General features: G+C 38.9%; 2 protein-coding genes and 1 non-coding gene across 6 annotated transcripts in view; 2 read left to right on the forward strand and 1 right to left on the reverse strand.

Annotated features, from left to right (window-relative positions):
* Nucleotides 1-459: 459 nt before the first annotated feature.
* On the reverse strand, nt 460-17,947 carry HESX1 (HESX homeobox 1). 3 transcript variants are annotated; one of them, XM_066244886.1, is made up of 6 exons: nt 17,705-17,947; nt 16,545-16,662; nt 1,960-2,178; nt 1,265-1,464; nt 885-986; nt 460-790 (listed from the first exon to the last, which is right to left on the reverse strand). In XM_066244886.1, the coding sequence occupies exons 1-6, from the start codon at nt 17,723-17,725 to the stop codon at nt 680-682; spliced, it is 771 nt and encodes a 256-aa protein (XP_066100983.1). In that variant the 5' UTR covers nt 17,726-17,947; the 3' UTR covers nt 460-679. The 3 variants fall into 3 exon arrangements, with proteins under 3 accessions (XP_066100983.1, XP_066100985.1, XP_066100984.1); XM_066244888.1 differs by having other exon boundaries at nt 1,960-2,238; nt 17,705-17,722; XM_066244887.1 differs by having other exon boundaries at nt 1,960-2,238; nt 16,545-17,947.
* A 203-nt stretch (nt 17,948-18,150) lies between these two features.
* Nucleotides 18,151-26,498, forward strand: part of APPL1 (adaptor protein, phosphotyrosine interacting with PH domain and leucine zipper 1) — a 41,422-nt gene continuing 33,074 nt past the window's right edge. For both annotated transcript variants that reach the window (XM_066245371.1, XM_066245373.1), the window contains exons 1-2: nt 18,151-18,344; nt 26,050-26,148. In XM_066245371.1, the coding sequence (XP_066101468.1) occupies nt 18,291-18,344; nt 26,050-26,148 (153 nt within the window). In that variant the 5' untranslated portion in view covers nt 18,151-18,290. The remainder of the gene's footprint in view (nt 18,345-26,049; nt 26,149-26,498) is intronic.
* TRNAD-GUC (transfer RNA aspartic acid (anticodon GUC)) lies at nt 24,053-24,128 on the forward strand. The gene has a single exon. It is a non-coding gene; the product is annotated as a tRNA-Asp (tRNA).

The following is a 26,498-nucleotide window of genomic DNA, read 5'->3' on the forward strand; positions in this document are numbered from 1 at the left end:
AAAGTACAGCATCAAATGAACTAGAAAAATATTTAAATATTAACATTTACTTGCATCTCAATTATTTTGTGCAATGCAGTACCAATGGTATGAATATGGCAACTGATATTTTTGTAATTCTACTTGGTATAATGACTTTGCTTTAAAGAAAAAGCTGAAACTGGCATTCTACAAGGATTTATGGTGAAAAATTCTGACTGCGTTATGCCAGAAATAAAGAGAAACTAAAGATGTATAAGTAAACCATCTTCTAGGATATATTAAAGCATAATCAGGTTTCAAAGTACATGTGAATGAAGCTAATTGAAATAAATCACACCTTTGTGCCTTCAGATTATTTATATACTTGAACTATTTTGTAAATGTAATCCAGTTTGTGGAGCCACTTAGTCATGAATTTACTAATTTTAGCAAACTAATTTATTAGATTAAATTTGCTCACTTAAAAAATATCTGGCTTTTCCTGAAAATGTTTATTAAAATATATAGAAAAGGCCTTCATTATATTTAAAAGTGCCCAAGTATAATAGGTACCATGATATAATAGTAATTATTTACAATACAGTTTCAGAAACTTGAAAATGTTCAGATTAAATGCAGAAAAGAAACATCACATTTTAAAAACTTGGTATTTTCATTGATTCTTCATGTTCTGTGACTGGAAGATAATTTCACATGTTTAATTTTCTATCTGTTCCAAGAGATTTGTGCTGAAATTTTTTTGTGCCATCAGAAACTGTAATTCTCTATGGGTCCTCCTTAGTTTTGCACGCCGATTTTGGAACCAGATCTAAAATTAAGAAGAAATAAAATAGATCTCAGAAACATTATCTCATCATTTGTAACATTTCAATTATCATGAATAACAGCTATTTGAAAATTACCTGGATTCTGTCTTCCTCCAGATTCAATTTTTGAGCTAAGTATTCTCTGATATCAATGCCAGGGTAACGGTTTACTCTGAAGACATTTTCCAACACTTCAATCTAAGAATAAGGAAATAGTAATTTAAAATGTTGATTCTTGGTATGCCATCATAAAATGGACTTTAATTTGTATAGCAAAACAACTTTACTTGTATCTTGGGCAATTAATCCATATGCCCTTTTTAAAAAATGACTATCCAGAAACTGTTAAAAATGATACATTCTATTGTTTAATTAATACAGTTTAAACTGAAATCCCAAAGTGAATGGGCTTTGGCTCAACAGGGTGTCAGTTAAAAGCCTTTGTATTATTTTTATTAGTGGAAAAAACTTCCCACCTGGTTTTGAGTAAAAGCAGTTCTTGGTCTTCTGCCTCTATACCAACTCAACTCTCTTTTCAAAGACAGTCTCTCTGAGGCTGAAAAGTAATTTTCACATTTCAAAACTCTTTCTTCTGGCACTGGGTGATCCACAGTACAAGGAAATAAGATTCCATTAGGAAGACACGGGACATGTAGACTTAGCTTAACATCTTTTTCTAAAAACAGAAAAGTAAACCCCATCTTAGATGTCCAATCCAATATTCCACAAAGTTCTTTAAGAATTTTAGGCACTTGTCTTTAACTGTTTAGTGGCATTCTTGTGGGTTTCACCAAAAAACTGAATTCTTATTAACCAAAAAGCAAACAAAAATGAAGATCCTGCCTTGGTGATATAGATCATTTCCATCTCTGAATGTCATTTATTATTTAGTTAAAAAAGACTTAGAATATTTTATGTGTCAAATAAACATGGTTCTTCTGTAGTAAATGCAGTTTCTCAGCATTTGCTGTGAGTTGGACACTATACCCACTTGGACTTAAGGCTGATACTCTTTTTATTTCCCATAGGTTTCAGCTGGAGATGTTAAAAGTCCTAGATACCTCAGTTATGTAACTGGATGAAACTGCAGTTTTTTTCTAACTCTATGAAGTATAAAATTAAAGGCCAAAGTAAATCATGCAAAAGAAACAGTTTTATAAATTAACCATACCTGAGGAGCTGCAGGTGTCTGCCCAGGGCCTGTGGGGTTTCATGGATGGAGCACAGTCTTTCTTCTGGTCCAGTCCTAAAATGCTCTCAATTAAAAAGGAGCAGGACGACGGTTTGCTTTCCCCAAGTCGATCACCTTCCCGAAGGCTGGGAGACATCCTTGCGTAGGCTGCACAGGTCAACAGCTCTGGGCTCTGTGCACTTCTTGACTGGCTCTGCACTACACAAACAGGGCTGAGATCTTCCTGCAGCTCACCTTACGGCTCCGCTGACAAGGGGGCTGGATTTAGAACGTCACTAATTAAAATCCTGTCTTAGAAAGTTTTAGCATGTCAATGAACAGCCAGCCAGCAGCTTGAGGAGTTAATTGTTTATTTGTTTGCAAGTAATTAGCAACTAATGGCTACACCAGGGGGGCCACCTACAGGGACAAAAAGTGTTATCTCTCCAAAGCAGAACACAGACTTAACTTACTGAAAAGAAGTGATGCACGAACTAGCACTCTCTTTTATTTGAAATCATTAATGTATAAAATCATGCTTTTTATCCTGAAGTTTATACTTTCATGGACTCCAGTTCCCTAAACATACAGGCAAGATAGAAAAGCAATCAAGTAACAAATAATCTAATTTAAGTGAATTTTCTTCCAGGGAAATTGGAAAAAGTAATAATCTCTTAATACTATTACAGTAATTCTGATGAAAATGCCTGTTTCCCATATGCATATGTAATAGTAAATGTTGTCAATGAAAACACAATAGTATTTGGAGTGTAGCATACTGGAAAAGGTTGGCAATGTTATTAATACTGAGTGTAATTGTCTTCCAAGTACTTGGATTAATTCATAAGGAAGAGTTGCACCAAGTATTTTAAATAATTAACGAGATGATTCCCTTCTTTAATCTTTTGTTTCTAATGAGAGATACAAGTTTATATGAAGATTTATATGTAACCACCTCCAAGCGATTTAAAAGCATGACTTCAACCAAAAGGGAAAAATTTCTCTCATCACAGCTATTTCAAAGAAAAGAACATAGTGTACTGTATTTTTTTAAAGAAAAATGTTCCTGTGAGACTGGGGAGCTTCATGAAAACAATAAGTTTGAGAAAAATAACCAAGAACAGAATGTTTTAATTTTAAAAAAAGTTTTTTAAAAAAAGATTTTATTTATTGATTTTAGAGAGAGGAGAGAGAGAGAGAAGAGGGGTAGGGACGGGAAGCATCAACTCATAGTAGTTGCTTCCCGTATGTGCCTTGACCAGGCAAGCCCAGGGTTTCAAACCTGGGACCTTTAGCTTTCCAGGTTGCTGCTTTATCCACTGCACCACCACACGTCAGACATGTCTTAATTTTTTAGTCCTAAGAAAACTTGAAATTAAAAAAGTAATACAGAGGCTAATTGGGAAGATTTTGAAGTGACCACTCCCTGCAGAAGGTATGATACTTTTAGTTCTTGTACTCTGCTGTAACTCTTCTCCCATTACCTTCGATGAGATTTAAGTGATCAGCTTTATCATGCTTTTAAACAACTACTGGACTTTTCTTCAGGAAAAGTAGTCTCTGCTCATAGAGGAAATAGCCTTCACATGATGAAACTCAATTTCCATCAGATTTTGTCCTATCATGATTTCATAAATATTAAGCTAACTTCTTCTTATGCAAACTCTAAATCAGTGGTAGTCAACCTGGTCCCTACCACCCACTAATGGGCGTTCCAGCTTTCATGGTGGGCGGCAGCGGAGCAACCAAAGTATAAATAAAAAGATAGATTTAACTATAGTAAGTTGTTTTATAAAGATTTACTCTGCCAAACTTAGTGAAAATCTGACATAAAGTACTTGCTAAGTAATTATTATTATATGCTTTAACTTGCTATAACTCTGCTTTATAAATTTTATAAACTAAAGTTACTTCTCTACTTTATAAATCACCATTACTGTGGAACTGGTGGGTGGTTAGAAAATTTTACTACTAACAGAGATACAAAAGTGGGCAGTAGGTATAAAAAGGTTGACTACCCTTGCTCTAGAGTGATCAAAAAATCCACATCTCCCCCCCAAAAAAAGATCCACATACAAAACATCAACAAGCACACACAGGATGGGTGTATAGAAATACAAGTAAAGCGATACTGAGAATGAATAAACTAGGAAACATTTATACCTCATGGAAGTTTAATCAATAGTAGGTAGGCTGTGCAAAGATGGGTGGGACCTTAATCTGGGGAGACTTGAGAGAAGAGAGGGTTCATATCGTTCCCAGATTCCTTTGCCTCCTTTGAAATATTCATTCATGTATCCATTTATTCCACAATTGCCTGAGCACACACTCAGACCAGAATAAATAGAATAGTATCCTTGCCCTCATGAAGCTCCCTGTGGTGCTGGGAGGGGTGGGGTGGAAAAACAGACAACAAATAGTAAATAAATCAGTAAGTTATTTCATACAATAATCAGTTAGAAGAATGAAAAAGAAAATACATGAGCAAGGTAAACTAGATCATCAGTACAAAGGTGGAAAGAGTCTTCCCTGGGACCCTGCCCCCACAGAGTGGTACCTCAGAGGTGCAAGTTGAAAGGATGCTATAGCACATGCTGAAGCAATGCCAGTTCCCAATTTCTTCTTTATCAACAAGGGCATTCCAATATTTTTATTCGTCTTGAGTTGATTTTTTTCTGGACTTACATAATACCAGATTATTAATGAATGAGTTGATGAAAATGAAAGGTAGGAAAGAATGTCTATAAAAATGGGGGTAAATGCTTTTTCATAGTTTCACTGAACATATTTTTATAGTGCATTTAATATGTGCTAGACACCATTCTAGGTGCTAGAGATCAGTGATGAACAACACAAGGTAATCAGAGAGTGATAAACTCATTAAAAGGAATACACGAGGTGATGGTGATGAGACATAACAGGGTGGGGGTGAGTAGAATAGGTGGGGAGAGGGTCTTTAAGTATGATGGTTGGGCAGACCTCCCTAGAGAGGTGACATTTTAGCTGAAACTGAGGATGAGAGAAAGTAGCATGCCAAGATCTTGAGATAAAACATTCTAGTCGGAGGGAACAGTGAGTACAAAAGTCTTGCAGCTGAAAAGCGCTGGGATATTTGAGGAAGAAGAGGCAATAGCCAAAAAAAAGTGAGTAGGATCTGTTGCTATTCTTTGGAAAACCAGGCCTGGCTGGAAAATGGATGGCCTTTATAAAAATCATGGTAATGAGTTCAAGTGCAAGGGGAAGCCAGGGCACAATTTTAAGATAGGACTGATAGGATGGTCTGAGCAGTTCTTACTCACCAAACTTCTGACATGAAACATGTATGGGTTTTCCATACCAAATAATTCTCCAATTCTCTGCAGACAACAAGTGGGTGTCCTACAATTCAATTCAGTTCTAACACTAACTACCAGGAGTTAGCACAAATCCCACAGGTTAAGGGCTCAGTCCCACAAGTCTGTTGCTCACTTCAGAAGACAGTCACAAATCCCAGGTTGCCACCTGCGCTTCTGATCAATGGCTATAAATCCAGGGTTTCCAAGAGCCCTCAGGTTCTACTATGTGCTATTAATAGAACGACTCACAAAACTCTGGAAGCACTTTACTGATGTTTACTGGTTTATTATAAAGGATACATCTCAGAAACGATCAAATGGAAGCAATGCCCAGGGCAAGGTCCAGGGAAGGAAGCCTAGAGGGCACACCACTCTCCCCGCCTCAATGTGCTCACCAATCTGGAAGCTTTCTGGACCCAGTTGTTTAGGGATTTTTATGGAGGTTTCATTACATAAACATGATTGTTTAAATCACTGGCTGTTGGTGATTGACCTCAATCTCCTGCCTCTCTAGTCTCCCTTTAGTTTAGGAAGTAAAAGTTCTAAATTTCTAATGAAAGTTAACAAACCTGTAGGCAAGCTGACCAAGAAGAAAAGAGAGAACACAAATTACCAATATTAGGAATAAAGAGGTGGTATAATTACAGAGACTACACATATTAAATAGATAAAAGAATATTATGGGCCCTGGCCGGTTGGCTCAGTGGTAGAGCATCGGCCTGGCATGCAGGGGTCCTGGGTTCGATTCCCGGCCAGGGCACACAGGAGGGGTGCCCATCTGCTTCTCCACCCCTCCCCCTCTTCTTCCTCTCTGTCTCTCTCTTCCCCTCCCGCAGCTGAGGCTCCATTGGAGTCAAGATGGCCCGGGCGGGGCGCTGGGGATGGCTCCTTGGCCTCTGCCCCAGGCGCTGGAGTGGCTCTGGTGGCGGCAGAGTGAGGCCCCGGAGGGGCAGAGCATCGCCCCCTGGTGGGTGTGCCGGGTGGATCCCTGTTGGGCACATGCGGGGAATCTGTCTGTCTGACTGTCTCTCCCCGTTTCCAGCTTCAGGGGAAAAAAAAAAAAAAAAGAATATTATGAACAACTTTATACCAATAAATTCAACAATTTACATAAAATAAATAAATCTTTTAAAAACTATGATTACCAAAAGTGAGACAAGATGAAATAGAAAATATGATTAGTCAAATATATATTAAAGAAATTGAGTTGGTTATCAAATTCTTTCCCACAGAGAAAATTCCAGATCCAGATAATTTCACTGGTGAAATTTATCAAACATTTAAAACACCTGACCAGTGGTGGTGCAGAGGATACAGTGTTGTTCGGCCTGGAACACTGATTTTCCTGTTTTGAAACCCCGAGGTCACCAGCTTGAGTGTGGAATCATCAACATGATGCCATGGTCGCTGGCTTGAGCCCAAAGGTTGCTGGCTTGAGCAAGGGGTCACTGGTCAGGCTTGGACCCCTACCCCTGTCAAGGCACATATGAGAAGCAATCAATGAACAATTAAAGTGACACAACTACAAGTTGATGCTTCTCACCTCTCTCCCTGCCGCCCTCTCAAAACAACATCAACAAACATTTAAAGAATAATCTTAAACAAATACTGATCTTATACAAAGTCTTCCAGAATATAAAAGGGGACCCTTCTAAATTTGTTTTATAAGGTCTGAATAACCCTGATAACAGAAAAATTTCAAAAAAGTTATTGTAGATAAATATCCTTCATGAACACAGACTTTTTTCTATAAAATATTAGCAAAATGAATGTAGAAACATACAAAAAAAGGGTAATACATTATGACTAAGTGGGGCTTTTCCCAGAAAGGCAAGGAGGGTTTAATTTTCAAAAATCAATCAATGTAAATCATAGTAACAGAAAAAAAAGAAGAAAATCATGTGACCACATTAACAGATGTAGAAAAATATTCATTCATGATTAAAAAAAATCTTTCAACAAATTAGGATTAGAAGTAACATCCTCAATTTGATAAACATCATCTAGAAATAATCAACTAGCAATATTTAATGGTGAAATATTGTTTACCCCCTACAATTAGGAACAAGGAAAGGATGTTAACTTTAAGCATTTCTACTTAACACTATAGTGGTTCTAAGCTAGTGCAATAAGGCAAGGAAGAGAAATAAAAATCATATAGATCAGAAAAGAAGAAGTAAACTTAATAGATGACATACTTATCTTCACAGAAAAAATCTTAAGAATTTATAAAATAGATTCTTTAAAAAGTATAATTTCATTTATGTGAGGTTCTAGAATAGACAAAACTAGTTTATATTTTAAAAAATGAGAAAGTGGGGATGGAGGTAGAGAATAACTGGGAATAAGGAAACTTGGGGGTGGGTAATGGTAATGTTCCATATCCTGCTGGAGTTTGGATTACACAGATGTATGCATCTGTCAAAACTCATTGATTGGTACCCTTTAAAAATTGTTCACTTCACTGTATGTAAAATTCTATCTATTAAAGCATAAACAGCCTGACCTGTGGTGGCGCAGTGGATAAAGCATCAACCTGGAATGCTGAGATCACCGGTTCAAAGCCCTGGGCTTGCCTGGTCAAAGCGCATATGGGAGTTGATGCTTCCTGCTCCTCCCCCCTTCTCTCTCTCTCTCTCTCTCTCTCTCTCTCCTTTCTCTCTAAAAATGAATAAATAAAATCTAAAATAAAATAGAAAAGAGTGAATTTAAAAAGAAAAAAAATTAAAAAAAATTAAAGCATAAGCAAGTATTGAACTACATACAGTTAATGATATGCATGCCGAAGAGTTTAAGGGAGAAATTGCTGATGTCTACTACTTTAAAATGCATAAAAATTAGATTGATGGATGGATAGATATGTGATTAATATTACACATTCATTTATAACTTTAGACCAATGGAACTTGTAATCCAATAGAGTTTTCTAAGATAATGAAAATGTTCTATATCTGAGCTATCCAACGTGGTAGGTGAAAGCCACATGTGGCCAATGAGCACTTGAAATGTGGCTAGTCTAGTGCAACTGAGGAATTAAATTAAATTATATTTCAATTAAATTTAGATAGCCACATGGGGTAAGTGGCTTTATATTGTACAGCATAAAGAACATTTCTATCACTGCAGAAAGTTCTGTTGGACAATGCTGGTCTAGACATACAGAACAAAGTCGAAAATAGTGATAATGAATACAGACCATTCTTTTGTTCCTGACATGAGAATAGTGTTTCACAATTAATATAGTATCTACTGTTGGTTTCTAGTAAATGTTACTTATCTAGAGTAATGTCATAATGAGTAAAAATACAACATATCTATATTGCTTTATAGCTTCTAAAGCATTTTAGCATATTTGTAATTAATCCTTTTACAAATCCTCCACTACAGTGTGTCCATAAAGTCATGGTGCACTTTTGACCGGTCACAGGAAAGCAACAAAAGAGGATAGAAATGTGAAATCTGCACCAAATAAAAGGAAAACCTTTCCAGTTTCTGTAGGATGATGTGGCAGAGCTTTGACTTGAATTTTCTGTTTGCAAATTCCCTGTTCTATTGACTTCATTAATTAATGGCTATTTTAACACCATCACCAATGATCTCATGATATAAATAAACATCAAAGGTACTGATCAGGAAAGAAAAAGGTTGTGAAATTTTGCAAATGATATATCCTCAATATCTTTTAACAGTTATTTTGTTATGAGAAATAAAAGTTTGATAATTGACATTGAAGAGAAGAGATTCTAGGAATCATAAAATTGGACAGTCTGTATTAGAATTATCTACCTCTACAAGATAAAGCAAAAATTCAGATTTTATGTTTTGTTTTATAATGTGTAAATCCACTCAAGTTTTGATAAATTTTTTTCTGTGTATTAAAATTAAGTCCTAAGTCATTACTATCAGAAAAAATGCCCAATGTCTTAGGTGTTTTGGCAGTGATTTTTAATAAATCAGCCATATAATTATTATGTGGGTATAATAAGAAAGAAACATAATACTCAAAGCTCTAATGACATTTATACCTTAGTTTTGCACAGGAATTACACTGTCCTATTTGAAACTGTTAGTGTTTTTAAATGTTAAAACATGTGTTCTAAAATAAAAGTTTATTTTTTACTGTTATATTGTACATTCAGTGTCTCCTAGAACAATGACAAAGTAGTCATTCAATAAATATTTGTTGAATAAGTGAATAAACAAATGGATTGATGGATGGATAGGACTAGGAAGAGGACCTCTGTAAACTGCACAGGCAATGTAAACACTGTGGGTTTACTATTGTTGCCACTGTTTAAAAACTTTTTAAAAAAAATTTCAATTAAGTTTACATTCAATATTATTTGTATTAATTTCAGGTGTACAGCAGAGAGGTTAGACAATTATATACATTACAAAGCGGTCCCCTGATATTTCCAACACCCTCCTGGTGCCATCCACAGTTATTACAGTATTATTAACTATATCCCCTATGCTGTATTTTATGTCCCTATGACTGTTCTGCATCTGCCAGTTTGTACTTCTTAATTGCGTCACCTTTTTTACCTAGTCTTGCAACCCCCCTCTTCTCTCTGGCTTTTAGTGTGTAAAGGTACTCCCGGTTTTCTATGAACCACTTATAAATCACTCCAGGGTAACCCACAAATTCGAAGACATTATGGCATTCTGCAATAAAATCTGAGATTAAAGTTTTTAAATCTTGAGTTATGTTGAACAATTCCCATCTGTGGCACTGTGTCCTTCCATTGTTACCTGAGACACAACGTATCTTTCCCAGTGATTACAGGGTTGGGAGAGTTCGGACTGTTTCATATACACTTCTGTCTCTCCCAGTACCCATCACAGTACTTATCACATAGGAGATATTAAATAAAGGTTCGTTGAATAAGTTCACTTTATTTATAATATTTAAAAACCTTTCAACCTTTATTCTCAAATATGAAGAGCACAGTTTCATATTTTTATATTTTCAAATTAGTTAAAATTGTTTTCAGTATAGTGCTTTGAACATAGTAGGTCCTTTATTTAATTATTATTATTATTATTATTATTATTGGTATTTTTTCTTAAGTGAGAAGTGGGGAGGTAGAGAGACACCTGCATGCGCCTGGCCGGGATCCATCCGGCATGCCCACCAGGGGGCAATGCTCTGCCCATCTGAGGCATTGCTCTGTTGCAACCAGAGCCATTCTACCACCTGAGGCAGAGGCCATAGAGCCATCCTCAGCGCCCGGGCCAACTTTGTTCCAATGGCGCCTTGGCTGCAGGAAGGGAAGAGAGAGATAGACAGAAAGGAGACAGGGAAGGGTGGAGAAGCAGATGGGTGCTTCTGTTGTGTGTCCTGGTTGGAAGTCAAACTTGGGACATCCACACACTGGGTTGATGCTCTACCACTGAGCCAACTGCCCAGGGCCTTGATTTATTTTTTTAATAAATTTTTATTGATTTATTTATTTAACAGAGAAAGGGGCGAGAGAGAAAGGGAAAGAGAAACATTAATTTGTTGTTCCACTTTATCCATGCATCATTGGTTCATTCTTGTATGTGCCTCAATGGAGAATTGAACCTGCAACCCTGGCACATCAGGAATATGCTCCAACTAACTGATATGCTTGGCCAGAGAGTAGGCCCTTGATTGAAAAATTGATATAAGCCCTGGTGGGATAGCTCAGTTGGTTAGAGTTTTGTCCAGATAAGCAAAGGTTGCAGGTTCAATCCCTGATCATGACAAATACAGGCACAGATCCATGTTTCTCTCTCTCCCATCCTCTCTTTAAAATCAATAAATTAAAAAAAATTAAAAATTGATATTTGGTCATTTGAAACATAAATACATTTTTATTTTAAAAAGATTCACTCAATACTACAATAATAGCGTAAAATGTAAAAATCTTTACTCCCCAACTCACTGGTTACCACTATTAACAGTTCAGTGCCTTTCCTCCCCCCCCTTTTTTTACTGACTTTCAGAGAGGAAGGGAAAGAGAGAGAGACACACACACATATACACACACAATTGATTTGCCACTCTACCATTCATGCTATCATTGGTTGATTCTTGCATGACCCCAACCAGAGACTGAACCCACACCTTTATGTCAGGACACTTCAACCAACTAAGCCACTTCTTCCATTTTAAAATGCCTTCACATAAATAGGTAGACATAGACAGACACGTTTTTATCCACATGGAGTCAGATGTTACTGTTCTGCTGTGGGTTCACTGCCTCTTCCCCCACCTCCACCCTACACACTGTATCAGTATATATAGCTCTTTCTCATTCTTCAACAATTGCTTGATGCTAGACATCAAGTGGATGAACCATACTTTATTGCCAACACTCCTGATAATGAGCACTTAGGTTTGTCTCCAATTTCTTCTTCTTTTTTTACTATAACAAACATTATGGCAGTGAATACCTTGTAGTATTTCCATGGAAAAATTTATTTGAAGAGTATATTATTTTTTGGTGCACATTGTCATATTTCTTTCTAAGAAAGCTTTATCAGTGAACACTCCCACCTAGTCTAGCCCTTCCTTGTCCTTATGTCCTTTCCAGACTGACAGTGAGAATAGACAACTCAGGGTTAGGCTAAATTAGACTCAGGTTTTCCCCAGATTCAATATTCAAAGATAAAACAGTTTAGGATTTAGGGCTCTGATTGGCTCAGGCCTACACTTCAGTGCCATTTAATCTAATCACTGTAGATTAAATGGGAAAGCCTGATTGGTATTCATAACACTATTCCTAAGGAATCAATGTTATGGTTCTTATCAATTTAAACACAAACCTTTAAATTATAGCAAACATTTATTATACTCCAGTATATATCAGAGGTGTAGTAGGTACCCAGGAGATGAAATGATTTCTGCCCTCATGAAACTCATGATGAAGATAGCAATACTAATTTTATGAGGTGAGATTATGATCATGATTATGTTAAAAATGCACATTAACTACCAATTTTACTATAGAAAATGTTAATTTACCCATACTTTATGATATCTCCTACTACTAATTCATTCAACTTCCTCAACTTTTATTAAAGGTGTTTTTATCCAAAACTAGGTAAAAGTCAAAGTCTTCACCCTAGGTTACAAGGTTTTACACAATCTGGCTTCCTCTTCCTCTCTCTTCCAAGTCAGACCCGCCATGGATCAATCCTCTCCTTCTATCCTGGTCTCTGTGCAATTCTTGAAACAAGGCAGACCATCTCTGCCTTAAGGTGTTCTCTACCTGAACTGCTTTCTCCCTAGATGTTCCCGTTGCTTACTTCAAGTGTTTGTTCAGATGTCTCCTTCTCAATGAAGTCCACTTTGATGAACCTATTTAAAATTGCAACTGCCCGTTCATCCCATTTTCCCTGCTCTATTACTTTCTATAGTATTTGCCACTTTCAAATATACTGTACTTCTAATAAGGCTTATTATGTTTATTTTTTTATCATTTACCACTAAACTGTAGATCCACAAGGGCAGAGATTTTTAATATTTTGTTCATTACCTAGTAAATATTTGCTGAATAAAGACAACCATTTTCTGAGGTATTACTTTGAAACTCAAAACTAAATTTATGGCACCACCTAGAGTTCTTGGGAGGATGTGCTGATTAACCCTGAGATTTATTTGCATAGCCATGCTTTAATCCAATTCTATTTGTTTGTTTGCTTTTAAAGCCCTCTGTGGTTCTGCAAAAATTAAATTTTTTTTTTCTTGAACAAACAATATGAAACATACTGACTTCTCTAATTTTCTACACTGACTTGCCCCAGAATTTTTATGAGTGTAGGAGTGTCATGAAGTCCTATGTCATTTAACTTAGGGCATTTCCCCCTCCCCACTGCTAAAAATAAAAAGTGGGGTAATAGCTTTTGCTGTTTTGGTACCTACAACTGATCTCCAGATGTTAAAATTCATATTTACTAATTAAAAAAAATTTTTTTTGGCCATAAAAGCCCTTACGCCAAAGATAAAGCAAGGGTAATGGTTATACTGTTTAAAATAGTATCAGTATTCTATAAGAGAATGAGTACAATCTTCTAACTTAGATAATATTGGTTTCTTTAGATATGATAAAAAGGGGAAAATGAAGAAAATGAGTTGCCTTAAAAGCATTAAAATATTTAGTATTTGTTTAAATGAAGAAAATAAACTAATTTTTATTGAATACTTATTGTGCTTAGCACTATTCTTAATTCATTAATCATCTTCACAACCTTGTAATGTAGGTTCTCTAGCTTGACCAGGTAGGTGTAGGCACAGTGGCTAGAATGTCAGCCTGGGACACCGAGGACCCAGGTTCGAAACCCCACCGTAGATGACTTGAGCATGGGATCATAGACATGACCCTATGGCCATTGGCTTGAGCCCAAAGGTCACTGATTTGAAGCCCAAGATCACTGGCTTGGCTGGAGCCCTCTGGGCAAGGTACATATGAGAAAGCAATCATTGAACAACTAAGGTACTGCAGCTATGAGTTGATGCTTCTCATGTCTCTCCCTTCCTGTCTGTTTGTTCCTGTCTCTCTTTCTCTCTCTCTCTCTCTCTCTCTCTCTCTCTCTCAAAAAAGTGGGTCCTCTATACTAGGTCTTCTTTTTCAGATGATGGGATGGAGACACAAAGTCACAGAACTTGTAAATAGTGAAGCCAGGATTCAAAGCAAGCAAACTGGATCCACAATCCATGTCCATGAGTCAGACCCATGCTTTTATCCACCTCCCCACAGAAATGAGATACTGCTTTGTTTCAAAGTTCTTGGGCTAGCCAAAAAAATAAATTTAGTAATGACTTCTTCTTCCAAAAGGAATCAAGGCAATCATAAAAGAAACAGAAGCATACACAATTATTCTAGGAATAAAGTTTTATTCTTATTACAGTTGAGAAAGTAGAAGCTACAGAATTTGCCTTGCATTCTAAGGATACTGTGGCAAATAGCAAAAGCAATATTAGATCAAGGTCAAAGGCAGAGGATAATCTGTAGTGGCACAATGAAGAATTTGTTGGTTCTTGCTGCCCTCCACCTCTTTTTGAAATCTACTTCTCAGAACTTTTGATTCTACCCTCAAATTGCCCAAAGCTTCCCCCTACTCGACCACTGGTTCTAATGTTTTAATGTATATGGAGGAAACTCAGTTTCCCAAATTACCAATTAATATGCTCATTTCTTGAATTTGGTTCATCTTGGCTATGTGTTAAAAAAACAACTGAGCCTGACCCAGGCGGTGGTACAGTGGATAGAGTGTCAGACTGGAACGCGGAGGATCCAGGGTTTGAAACCCCGTGGTTGCCAGCCTGAACACAGGCTCATCTGGCTTGAGCAGGGGCTCACCAGCTTTAGCGCAGGGTGGCTGGCTTGAGCGTGGGATCATAGACATGACCCCATGGTCGCTAGCTTGAACCTAAAAGGTCGCTGGCTTGAAGCCCATAGTTACTGGCTTGAGTCCAAGGTCGCTGGCTTGAGCAAGGGGTCACTTGCTCTGCTGTAGCCTCCTGGTCAAGGCACATATGAGAAAGCAATCAATGGACAACTGAGGTGCTGCAATGAAGAATTGATGCTTCTCATCTCTCTCCCTTCCTGTCTGTCTATCCCTATCTGTCCCTTTCTTTGACTCTCTGTCTTTGTCAAAAAAACAAAAACAAAAAACAATTGAATTAAATATTAAAGTGAGAATATTAAAAAGGATTTACTAGGTACCATATAGAATTATTTGCATTATATATTATACTTTTAAAAGGAGTATGAATTCCTCAAAATTTTAATTTATTGAGTCTTTCAGGGGAATATTTGTGAGTAGACTTCATGTGCTCTCCAGGTGATTCTGGAAATGGTGCCCCTCTCGCTTTCCTCAGCTGGAACCTAAGACTCCTTTCCTCAATGTTTTTTTGGCTCATTAAATTTTCTAAAAATACAAGGTTATTTGGGAAAGGGTTTTTGGACAGTTTTTCAACATGCACTTTGAGGATTATTTGCTTTGACTCATCTGGGGTGACTCCCACCCCACTTTTGACCTCCAGCATCAGAATCTACCAGATGCGCTAAGAAATTTGTATTCTAACAACCTCCCCTAGGTGACTTCTATAATCTAGGGGGATAATTTTGAAAAGTACAGCATCAGCGTCACTTATGTTGTTGGATTATTTCCTATTATAGACCACAGACCAGAACCTCAAGGAATATCATGTAAAAACCTAATTATAAGATCAAATATAATTTCAGGAGACTAATTATTAGCAAATCTATTTATAGGACTATAGTCCTTTTATTGTAAATTATATGTGTGAAACATCTCAATGAATTATACGTGTGAAACATCTCAAAGAATTTTTTGGTGAATGTCATTTAATCCTGCCCTGCCTTCCATAAAGTTAACCAGCTGGCCAAAGTTGTTCTATGCTACCAAAATGTGAGTCTCCAGTAACCCCTGAGGCATTATCTCTGAACAAGCCTCATTTCCTGTATAAAAGGAATTGAGTTTGGTCAACTGTACAGAATTTAGGTTGATTAAATTTAAATTGGTTATCAAAGGAGATTGTAATTCTGCAGTTCTATGGCACTCAAGTTTATGACCCCGTGCTCAAGCTGGTGATCCCGCCTCAAGCTGGCAACCTTGGGGTTTCGAACCTGGGTCCTCTGAGTCCCAGGCCGAGGCTCTATCCACTGCACCACTACCTGGCTCCACTGCACCACTGCCTGGCTCCACTGCACCACTGCACCACTGCCCAGCCAGGCAGCTTTAGAGATGTTTTAAAATAGGAAATATAATCATCTTTTTGGATGATCGGAGTGTACAAAAGCCTAAAGACAGAGGATCCAAAAAGGCCTTTAAAGATTCTTTCAAGTTTCATAATACATAATTGTCTCTCCATCCAATTAAATGTCAACTTGTTTTTGTTAGTTTCATTTTTTAATTAGCAGAGCCTGGCAAGAATTCCTTGCCCCTCCCTGATAATGTAATAGCCTCTTAAGAATCCTTTACAAAAATACAGTTTAGATTCATATAAAATACAAAGAAGGAAACCATTTAACTTGATGAATATACTCCACCTAGATAATTCAGAGACCTAACAGAATTTTTCACTGGAATTATTGGCCAACTGGCAAAACCCTTCAGTAAAACCATGAAATTACTCTTCTTTCTTATACTGTTTTCACTTGTCACTTACTCCTGATTCTTATCTATTGTCAGTCACTACTTTTCTTTTCCTTCACTTCTAATTTAAATCACAGTTCAACCAAGAAGGTCACTTACCTTGAAAGTTTTCCTCTTTGGAGCCAGATGGCATGCTGCGGTGCTGCCAAAGCGAAAAAGAAGTACGGAAGGATGGACTTAGGTTGCTGGGATCTGTAGATGCTGTCTGTGAGTACACCTAAACAGTTGGGAACCAGTAACACTAGGTAAGAACTGACTCCAAAACACCTTTCAAAAAGATCTCTTCTGGAGGGTGAGTAGTTGATAAACAATCTAAGGGGAGAACATTTATTTAAAGCATGTAATACTAAGGGTAATTCTGTGAAACTACTGCAAGTCTACCTGGTAAAAGCATTTAAAACCCGATTTTATCCTTGTTCAAGAAATTGAGGGAAAATCTAGCATTTTAGTTGGAAATATGTAACTTCCATTCCTGTTACTGTATTTGGATCTGTTCCACTGTATCTAGATTTGTTCAAATGTTACCTGTGGAATCAGGCAACGAATAATCTTTATGCAGCTTTTTTTTTTTTTGTATTTCTTGAATGAAAATGGGATGGATTGGCGGGATTAGTGCCTAGATTTTTAAAAGACATTGGTGATTTGCCATTTCATCTATAATGAAAGCTTCTAATTCTGCAGAGGAATAAAAGAGGCAGTGTGAGGTTGGGGAAGATGGAAAGAGGCCCAAGTTCTAATCCATCCAAGTCGTATGATCAGAGCTTTATTTTTCTCTATTGTAAAATTAGAGGGGGAAGAAGATGTTGAGATTTAAAGTTTCTTCTGCCCTGGCTAGATAGCTGGGTTGGTTAGAGCACCCTTCAGAAGCAGAAGTTGCTAGTTGGATCTCCAGTCAGGGCACATACAGGAACAGATTGTTTCTGTCTCTTTCTCTCTCAAATCAATAAAATAAACATTAAAATAAAGAAATAAAGTTTCTTACAAAATTCTTTGACCAAACAGAAATGCTAATCAGTTACCTACATAATTAACTACTGTATCTTATTTTTAAAAGATGTTTTCATTTGTGATTTAAAAGAACTACGGAAGTCTAAGTTGTGGCATGTCAGTCCTTCAAGACCAGGTAGGAATTGAATTGGCTACAAAGTAACACCTTTTAAGCTGAACAGACTGATTTCCACGGGTCCAGAAAAATAATTTCGAGTCTAATGTCCACGAATTTATGGGAAAGCCCTGTTAATACTTCGGATCCCACAGACCTCTGAATTAGCCAGCACCATTTTGATGGAATGGGGAGACCGGACGCTTCCGGAGAGTTGGGAAGGTTCTAATTTGAGAAATGAAAAAAGGCAGCAACAGTGGAGCCTCTCCCATTGTCTCTGACGAAAAATGTTGAGGGAGAACTAAAAACGCCTCATATCCCCAGTGTGGTCTTCACTCGACGCTTGGCGGCCCGACAGGCGTACGGTGGTAAGAGAAGATCGTCCACGAACTACATCCAAACGCGCGCGCACGGCGGGTGCCTGCTGGGAGCAGGGAGCACCGCCCCCAGCCTGCGAGCCCGCGCTCACTGCAGAGCCCAGGGAGGTGAAGGAACATCCCGGCCAGCCCCGCCGCATTGACAGGCGTCGCCGCGAGCCAGTAAGCGCGCCGAGAGGCGGGCAGGGAGGCCGAGGGGGCGGGATTTCCCTCCTGACGGCTTGGCTCTTGGCGAGCGCGGCGCGGGTGGGGACGGCGGCCGATCCTGCGTGAGAGGGTGGGTCGGGGTCAGCTGCTGTGGGTGGGTCGGCGTGGGGAGCTGTGGGTGGCCGCCGCGTCTCCTGCCGCTGCCTTCCCTCCGCCACGATGCCGGGGATCGACAAGCTGCCCATCGAGGAGACGCTGGAGGACAGTCCGCAGGTGAGGCGCGGGCGGCGGCGGACGGCGGCGGGCGGCGAGGGAAGGAGCGGGGCGGGCCGACCCCGGGCCTGACGTCGCCGCGGCCGCAGGTGCCCGCCCTGGCCCAGGTGGGCGCCGCCGCCCTGTGCCCCCACCCGTGGCAGGCCGCGCCCAAAGCCACCAAGGCCCGGCCGCCCGCCCGCGGCCCGCGTGGGCCTGCGCCGCTAGGCCAGGAGCCGCTTGCTGGGTTTGGGATGTCGGCGGTCGCCTGTCGCTCGTGGGCCCGGCGGTCACGTAGGCGCGCGGGCCTTCTTTTTATTTGACGGAAGGTGTTTTTTTCTGGCTGTGATGTAAGGTGATAGATCCCGATCCTGGAATTGTCTCCCCGAAAACCTCTTAAGAGAAAATGCAGGAGAAAGAACCCTGTAGACTTATTTGATGATTTCTGAGCAAGCTAGGAAAGGAGGTGGATAGTTTTTCTCCAGGAGATGCTGAAAGGCTGTTCATTTGCCCGTGGAGAGAGCCATCGGTGAAGCCCGTCTTGGTCCCGGAGCCTTCCCGCCCTGTGTGTCCAGGGCCGTGGCCATGACTGTAGCCGCTGTCACTCGAGCTGTGTACAGCGTGTGATGGACGGCGCCTTCGCGACTCCACGACTGCTGTGCGGCTCCTTGCAGACTTGGCCCTAATAAACTCATCAAAATAAAAACCCTGTGTCTGTGTTTTGCGCGTTGGCCATGATGATGTAGCTTAAGACAATCTAGGAAAACAACCATTTGTTATATTTTTAGCACTGAAGAATGGAACCAGCTATATTACAAACATGTTGGTGGGGGCTGCAACGTACATAGAGAAACTTCATCCTTAAGTGTGTCTTACTCAATAACTTAAGCTATTTAAAACCAAGTTGATGGTTGATTACCACTTAGAATGAAGAAAGTAGAACTACAGTTGCGTGTATTTCATGTGCCCTGGCAGTTTAATATGGCCCCAAAAGAACAGGAGGAAGGGGTGAGATCCCCCTTTCCTGGGTGGCACAGCTGCCATGGATTTCGTTCCAACATTAATTGCCAAGTTGAGATTGGGCGCTGATTGTGGAATTGATTTGTTTTTTCATGCTGAAAGCTATCTTCACAGGCCAGTTGCCTGCTGGTAATGTACTCTTATCAGTCTACACTGACACAAAGAGAAACCCACATTTTGGCTTGACTGCTAGAATAGCCAGCTCAATTTCTTTATTTCTGTCAAGTTATAAGCTACATTTGTTTTAGACATTTTGCAAAAAGTGTGTGGAATGTACTGGTCAGATGCACTTTGTCTTTTTACTTTTTTATTGAACTTTTCACACAATTAGTTTACAACCTGAGCGTTAGTTTTTGTTTTCTTTTTACAAGAATGTGCTATGTTAGTAAACAGTTTTATAGTAATATATAGTGAAATAGCCACATTGATATTTCAATTTCTAGAAGTAATTAATTTTAACTAGAGAACATTTATATGGGAGAATTAATTGGAGACAATTGGGATTTGGAAAGGGAAGACACTTGGAAGTAATTCTTAGGACAAGCCTGTGGCCGAGTGGAAAGCCTTGGATCTGGGATTCAGGATGTAAGCATTTTAACTTTCACTGCCACTTAGTCCTTCTGCTTTAGGGCAAGTCACTCAACTTCTGTGAACCAAAGCTGTTATAGATAAGAAATGTTTTTATTTTTGTATCTGGTTATAAAAATTATATTAACTTCAGAAATATTGGAAGTACAGGGGAAAAAAGCAGTACCTTCCATGTACCCAATAGAGAACCTTGTTAACAGTTTGCTTTTTTCTAATTTTTTTCTCTTACACATTTTAATGTAATTGAGATTATATTACACATACAATTTTTATTTGGCTTTAACATTATATTTAACATTATAGCTTAAGTGTTTTCACATATTGTTACATTCTGAATAAAAGAATTTAAAGATTGCATGTTTCTTTAACTCATTTAACAGTTGTCCTATTGGACCGTTAGAGGTTTCCCCCCCTCAAATTTTGTTTTATACAGGGCTGAGATTCATGCTTTTGTTCATAAATTCATAATTTTTGTCCTCATTTGGACTGTTTATTTTAGATAGAGTTCAAAAAGTCAAGTAACAAACAGTATGGGAACTTTTAAAGCTTCTGATATGTTTTTATTAGATCATTTTATCCTAATCTTTTTAAATAGCCTGCCAGTTGCCGTGTAAAAATGTTAGAGCCAAGGAGTCATGGAAAGACTATCCTGAATTACAGTTATTCTTTTTTTAGTTTTGATTTTTAGTAACTATTATATTAGGGAGGAATTTGCAAGTTCAAATCAAGCAGATCAAACATAAACCTTTTAAAATTATCTTTCCCAAACCACACCATTCTGCAAAATATCATCTATTGTGGGAAAAAATATTTAAAATAATATATTTTTTAATTTATTGATTTTTTGAGGGAGAGGGAAAAGAGAGAGAGAAGCATCAACTAAGTTGATGCTTCTCGCACACACCTTGACTGGGGTGGGATGGTGGGGGTGGGCTCAAGCCAAGCCAGTGACTCCTTGCTAAAAGCTAGCAACCACTGGGCTCAAGCCAGTGACCTTGGGATCATGTTGATGATCCCATGCTCAAGACAGCGACTCCATGGTCCAGCCAGTGACCTCAGAGTTTTAAACTGGGAAATTCAGTATTCATGTACCACTTCCACTTGGATGAGGCAAAAAAAAAATTAAGACTACACTAGGTGTCTTGCCTGTGCTTATATATTGTTTTGGAAATCAGAAACAAAATGAAACTTTAGTAAGAACAGATATGATCTTTAAAAAATAATTGATTTTCAGAAAAAACCAAGAACTGCATGACTCCATACATTGGTGAGACATAAAAACGAGACTAAGAGACATGGACAAAAGTGTGGTGGTTGGGGGGGGGGGGGAGGGAAGAAAGGAGAGGGGGAGGGACACAAAGAAAACTAGATAGAAGGTGACAGAGGACAATCTGACTGGGTGATGGGTATGCAACATAATTGAATGACAAGATAACCTGGACATGTTTTCTTTGAATATATGTACCCTGATTTTTTTATGTCACCCCATTAAAATTAATAAAAATTTAAAAATAATTGATTTTATATGTAGATAAATATCAACGATTATTCATCCATGCTAGAACTATGAAGACAAACTCCAACCCCAAATGGAGGCTTCTTTCTTTGGCATAATATGAACTACTCATAGAGCATAACACATACTTTATTTTTTTTTCACATCTGTTATTGAGGTGTCCCTTACAGCTGATATTGTTTTCCTTATAATTGCCTGCAAATGTACACACTTGGTTGATTCTCTTAGTGGCATAACTGGCCAAGTGCAACTTCTCAATGTTCTAACAACAAATCAATTTAACAACAACTTGAAGCATTATCAGTCCTGTTTGTTGTTTGAGAATATTCCTTTGACACCTGGCTGGGCAGCTCAGTTGGTTCAGTGGTTTTCAACCTTTTTACACTTGATGACCAGAGAAAGTAGAATTATTTCAGGGATTGCTTAAGGCAGAATTCACCATGAGCATAAATATGACCAAGATGAGTGGTGGGATTCAGCTAGTTCACACTGGTTTGACAGAACCTATACCTAATTTTTTGCTAAGTTCGGTGAGCTGGTTGTTAAAATGCCACTTGTAATCAGGGTTCTCTCTAAGGTGGGTGCCTGGGCAGCTGCCCAAAGTGGAAATCACAAATTTACATTCCTTATTCTTTTAGCATTCATCTGTGCAACAGCATATTCTAAGCGCCTGTAGTAATGTTCATTTCGTCCATAGGTGAAAAGAATTGCAAGTAAGGATGCCAATCAAGAAGCAATATGGAAATATCTTAGTTTTATTGTTTTTTGTCGGGTATTTAATATTTTTTATTAATATTTTAAAACTCTTATAATTTAGTTTTGTGTATCTTTTTTATTGTTTTTATTTAAGTATTAAATGCATGAAATAAGCCCTGGCCAGCTAGCTCAGCGGTAGAGCATCAGCCCAGCGTGTAGAAGTCCTGGGTTCAATTCCTGGTCAGGGCACACAGGAGTAATGCCCATCTGCTTCTCTACCCTTCCCCCTCTACTTTCTCTTTATCTCTTCTGCAGCCAAGGCTCAATTGGAGCAAAGTTGGCCCGGGCACTGAAGATGGCTCTATGGCCTCTGACTCAGGCGCTGGAATGGCTCTGTTTGCAATGGAGTAATGCCCTGTATGGGCAGAGCATCGCCGTCTAGTGGGCATGCCAGGTGGATACTGGTTAGGTGCCCGTGGGAGTCTGTTTCTCTGCCTCCCCACTTCTCACTTCAGAAAAAATACAATAAATAAATAAATGCATGAAATAATAAACTACCTTTCAGTATGTCTTTTTTTGGTATTTACAATGGTCATTAGGGCAGAGAACTGATTGTTAAATCATTTGAATCCCGCCACTGACCAAGATCATTTGATCTATAATGTTCATACAACATTAGGGTGGTTAACTCTTGTGAACCAGCTGGGAATTTTTGGCAGACTGGTCGAGGACTGGACCAGTGGTTGAAAAACACTGGGTTAGAGCATTGTCCTGATACACCAACATTGTAGGTTCAACCTTCTGTCAGGGCATATACAAGAATCAACCAATGAATGCATAAATAAGTGGAACAACAAATCCAAGATTCTCTCTCTCCTCTTCTCCCTTTCTCTCTCAAATAAGCCAATAAAAAAAAATATTCCTTTGACAGCTGGTGAGACAACACAAATGCCACTGTCAAAATTGCTGAATTAGATATCCTGTGGCAATGGTTTGTGAGAAAATACTATTGAAGACAAAATTGGAGCCCTGGCTGTGGTAGAGCATCACAGCCTGGCGTGTGGGAGTCCCAGGTTCTATTCCAAGCCAGGGCATGCAGGAGAAGTGCCCATCTGCTTCTCTATCCTTACCTCTCTCCTTTCTATCTCTCTCTTCCCCTCCAGCAGCCAAGGCTCCATTGGAGCAAAGTGGGCCCAGGTGCTGAGGATGGCTGCATGGCCTCTGCTTCAGGCACTAGAATGGCTCTGGGTGCAATGGAGCAACGTCCTAGATGGGCAGAGCAGTAGGCTTTACCTCCTGGTAGGCTTGTTGGGTAGATCCCAGCTGGGCTCATGAGGGAGTCTGTCTCTCTGCCTCCCCACTTCTCACTTCAGAAAAATAAAAAAGATTAAAAAAAAAAAAGGTGGAGCCCTTCTAAGAAATATTTCTTACCTAATGGAACAGAATAATATTGGGTGAGAAAACATGGATATTGATAACTGTCAGAAGTGACAAGAGCCTGGCCAGGCGGTGGCGCAGTGGATAGAACATTGGACTGGGACGCGGAGGACCTAGGTTTGAAACCCTGAGGGCGCTGGCTTGAGTGTGGGCTCATCTGGTTTGAGCAAGGCTCACCAGCTTGAGCCCAAGGTTGCTGGCTTGAGCAAGGGGTCGCTCAGTCTGCTGTAGCCCCTCGGTCAAGGCACATATGAGAAAGCAATCAATGAACAACTAAGGAACCACAATGAAGAATTGATGCTTCTCTCTCCCTTCCTGTCTGTCCCTCTCTCTGTCTCTCCTGTCTCTGTCACACACACAAAAAAGTGGCAAGAGTTGAACTCTGAAGAATTTTAGGATTATATTAAATTTATGATGCTTATGTTTTCCTTTTTATGCTTATATGGGTGTTACGTATAAAATTACATCTATGGCCCTGGCTGGTTGGCTCAGCGGTAGAGCGTCGACCTGTCGTGCGGGGGACCTGGGTTCAATTCCCAGCCAGGGCACATAGGAGAAGCGCCCATTTGCTTCTCCACCCCCCCCTCCTTCCTCTCTGTCTCTCTCTTCCCCTCCCGCAGCCAAGGCTCCATTGGAGCAAAGATGGCCCGGGCGCTGGGGATGGCTCCTTGGCCTCTGCCCCAGGCGCTAGAGTGGCTCTGGTCGCGGTAGAGCGACGCCCCCTGGTGGGCAGAGCGTCGCCCCTGGTGGGCCTGCCGGGTGGATCCTGGTCGGGCGCATGCGGGAGTCTGTCTGACTGTCTCTCCCCGTTTCCAGCTTCAGAAAAATACAAAAAAAAAAAAAAAAAAAAAATTACATCTAAAGGTCTGTTTTAATTTAAAAATTTCAAAACATAAGAAAACTTTAAATCACAGCATAAGTGCCTGTACTATTTTGTTTGTTTTAGTAGTATATAAAAATGATACAGCCCACAGTGGATGCCATTGTAGATTCAATGAAATGGAATTGATTGTATTTTAGCTGCTAATTTTAAACAATCATACAGTGTTGAACTTGGTATTTTAGTCTTAAACAGGGAACCTGTTTTACACTGTTTGGGCTATGATGATCTTTTAAATTTAGTTTCACTACATGTTTTTGCATAAATGTAATCCTTGAATTAGAATGATAATTTTGGAGAAAAAAACTAAGTGGCAGATTTTTCTTAAAAATGGCATAGCCAGCCCTGGCTGGGTACTCAGTTGGTTAGAGCATCGTTCCGATATGGCAAGGTTGTGGGTTTGATCCTTAGTCAGGGTACATGTAAGAATCAACCAGTGAATCAACCAATGAATGCATAAATAAGTGGAACAACAAATAGATGATTTCTCTCTTTCGCTTCCTCTTTCTCTCTCTAAAATCAATTTTTAAAAATCGGCATGGCCAAATAAGATTTCTTGATGCTTTTTAAATCTTAAAATAGCATTTTGAGAGGTGAAAATGGGGGCATAGAGCTAAAAAATAAGATTCTGTCAAATCTAAATCTCGGGCATGGGGCAGTAGAGGACTGAGAACGTGTACTAGGTATTCTGGCATAATGATTTTGTGCTTTTTAAACAATATTCAAATAGTTTCCTCTTCTGAAATAGGAAGTTAAATAAGTTGGTTTTTTAAAATCAGCTTTTAAGGTTGAGGCATTAATTAACTATTTGTGGAATAAAAATACAAGGTCATCTTTTAGATTTTAAGCTGCTGTTATGGCAATAGTTTTGGGAATTTTAATTCTTCCCTGCCTTTGAGATATGAAAAGGTGAACATACTTTGCCTTGGTATACTGAGTTTCCTTGTCTCTGATCCTTTTTAATTGACAGTCTTAACATTTACCTACACGTTTTTTCCCCTTAAAATGAAGATATTTATATGCTTATTGAAAAAAACTGCCTAACACTATAGAAATGTATAAAGAAGAAGAAAAATAATAACCCTAAATTTTGCACTCAGAAAAACATAATGTTTTATAGGCCATGTTGGAGAAGGGCACTATGGTATTTTTGGATTAGGATGGGGAGGGGTTTGACACTCTTAGAAGATACAGTGGAGAAAAAGAAATAATCATACTAAGTTATCCTGAAATAAGGTTTAATACACACACACACACACACACACACACACGGAATACTATCATTTTGGCCTGGAATATTTCTGTTGATTTGTTCTTAGTTTAATTACAGACTTTTTATTTCATAAAAATATATCTTTGTTGTTCCTTCTAAAGTTTATGTGATGTATTTGGAAAATCCCTCTCTTTAATGAAGTGAAATTGAGGAACAAAAAATCCTGACATCTTAGCATTACAATCAAAAGAGAGAAAACATTAAAACTCAGAATAATTAGAGTTCTAATATTCTAGGATTTTTCTTTCCTTTAGAAAAAAATTCCATATGACTTATATGATGGTTGACATAAACTTACTGCTTTTATTTTATACAGACAAGGTCTTTACTGGGTGTATTTGAAGAAGATGCTACAGCTATTTCCAACTACATGAACCAATTGTATCAAGCCATGCATCGGATTTATGATGCACAGGTAAAAAGCTAAAGGCTGACTCAATGCTTTTAACAAACTATTGAAATGATCCCAGAAAGTATAGTCTTTTAGTGCTTTTAAAAAATGAGCCTGACCAGGCGGTGGCTCACTGGATAGAGCGTCGGACTGGGATGCGGAGGGCCCGGGTTCGAGACCCTCAGGTCGCCAGCTTGAGCATGGGCTCATCTGGTTTGAGCAAAGCTCACCAGCTTGGACCCAAGGTCGCTGGCTTGAGCAAGGGGTTACTCGGTCTGCTGAAGGCCCACGGTCAAGGCACATATGAGAAAGCAATCAATGAACAACTAAGGTGTCACAACAAAAAAGTGATGAATGATGCTTCTCATCTCTCT

Source organism: Saccopteryx bilineata, chromosome 10 (assembly GCF_036850765.1).
Source record: "Saccopteryx bilineata isolate mSacBil1 chromosome 10, mSacBil1_pri_phased_curated, whole genome shotgun sequence".
NCBI lineage: Eukaryota > Metazoa > Chordata > Mammalia > Chiroptera > Emballonuridae > Saccopteryx > Saccopteryx bilineata.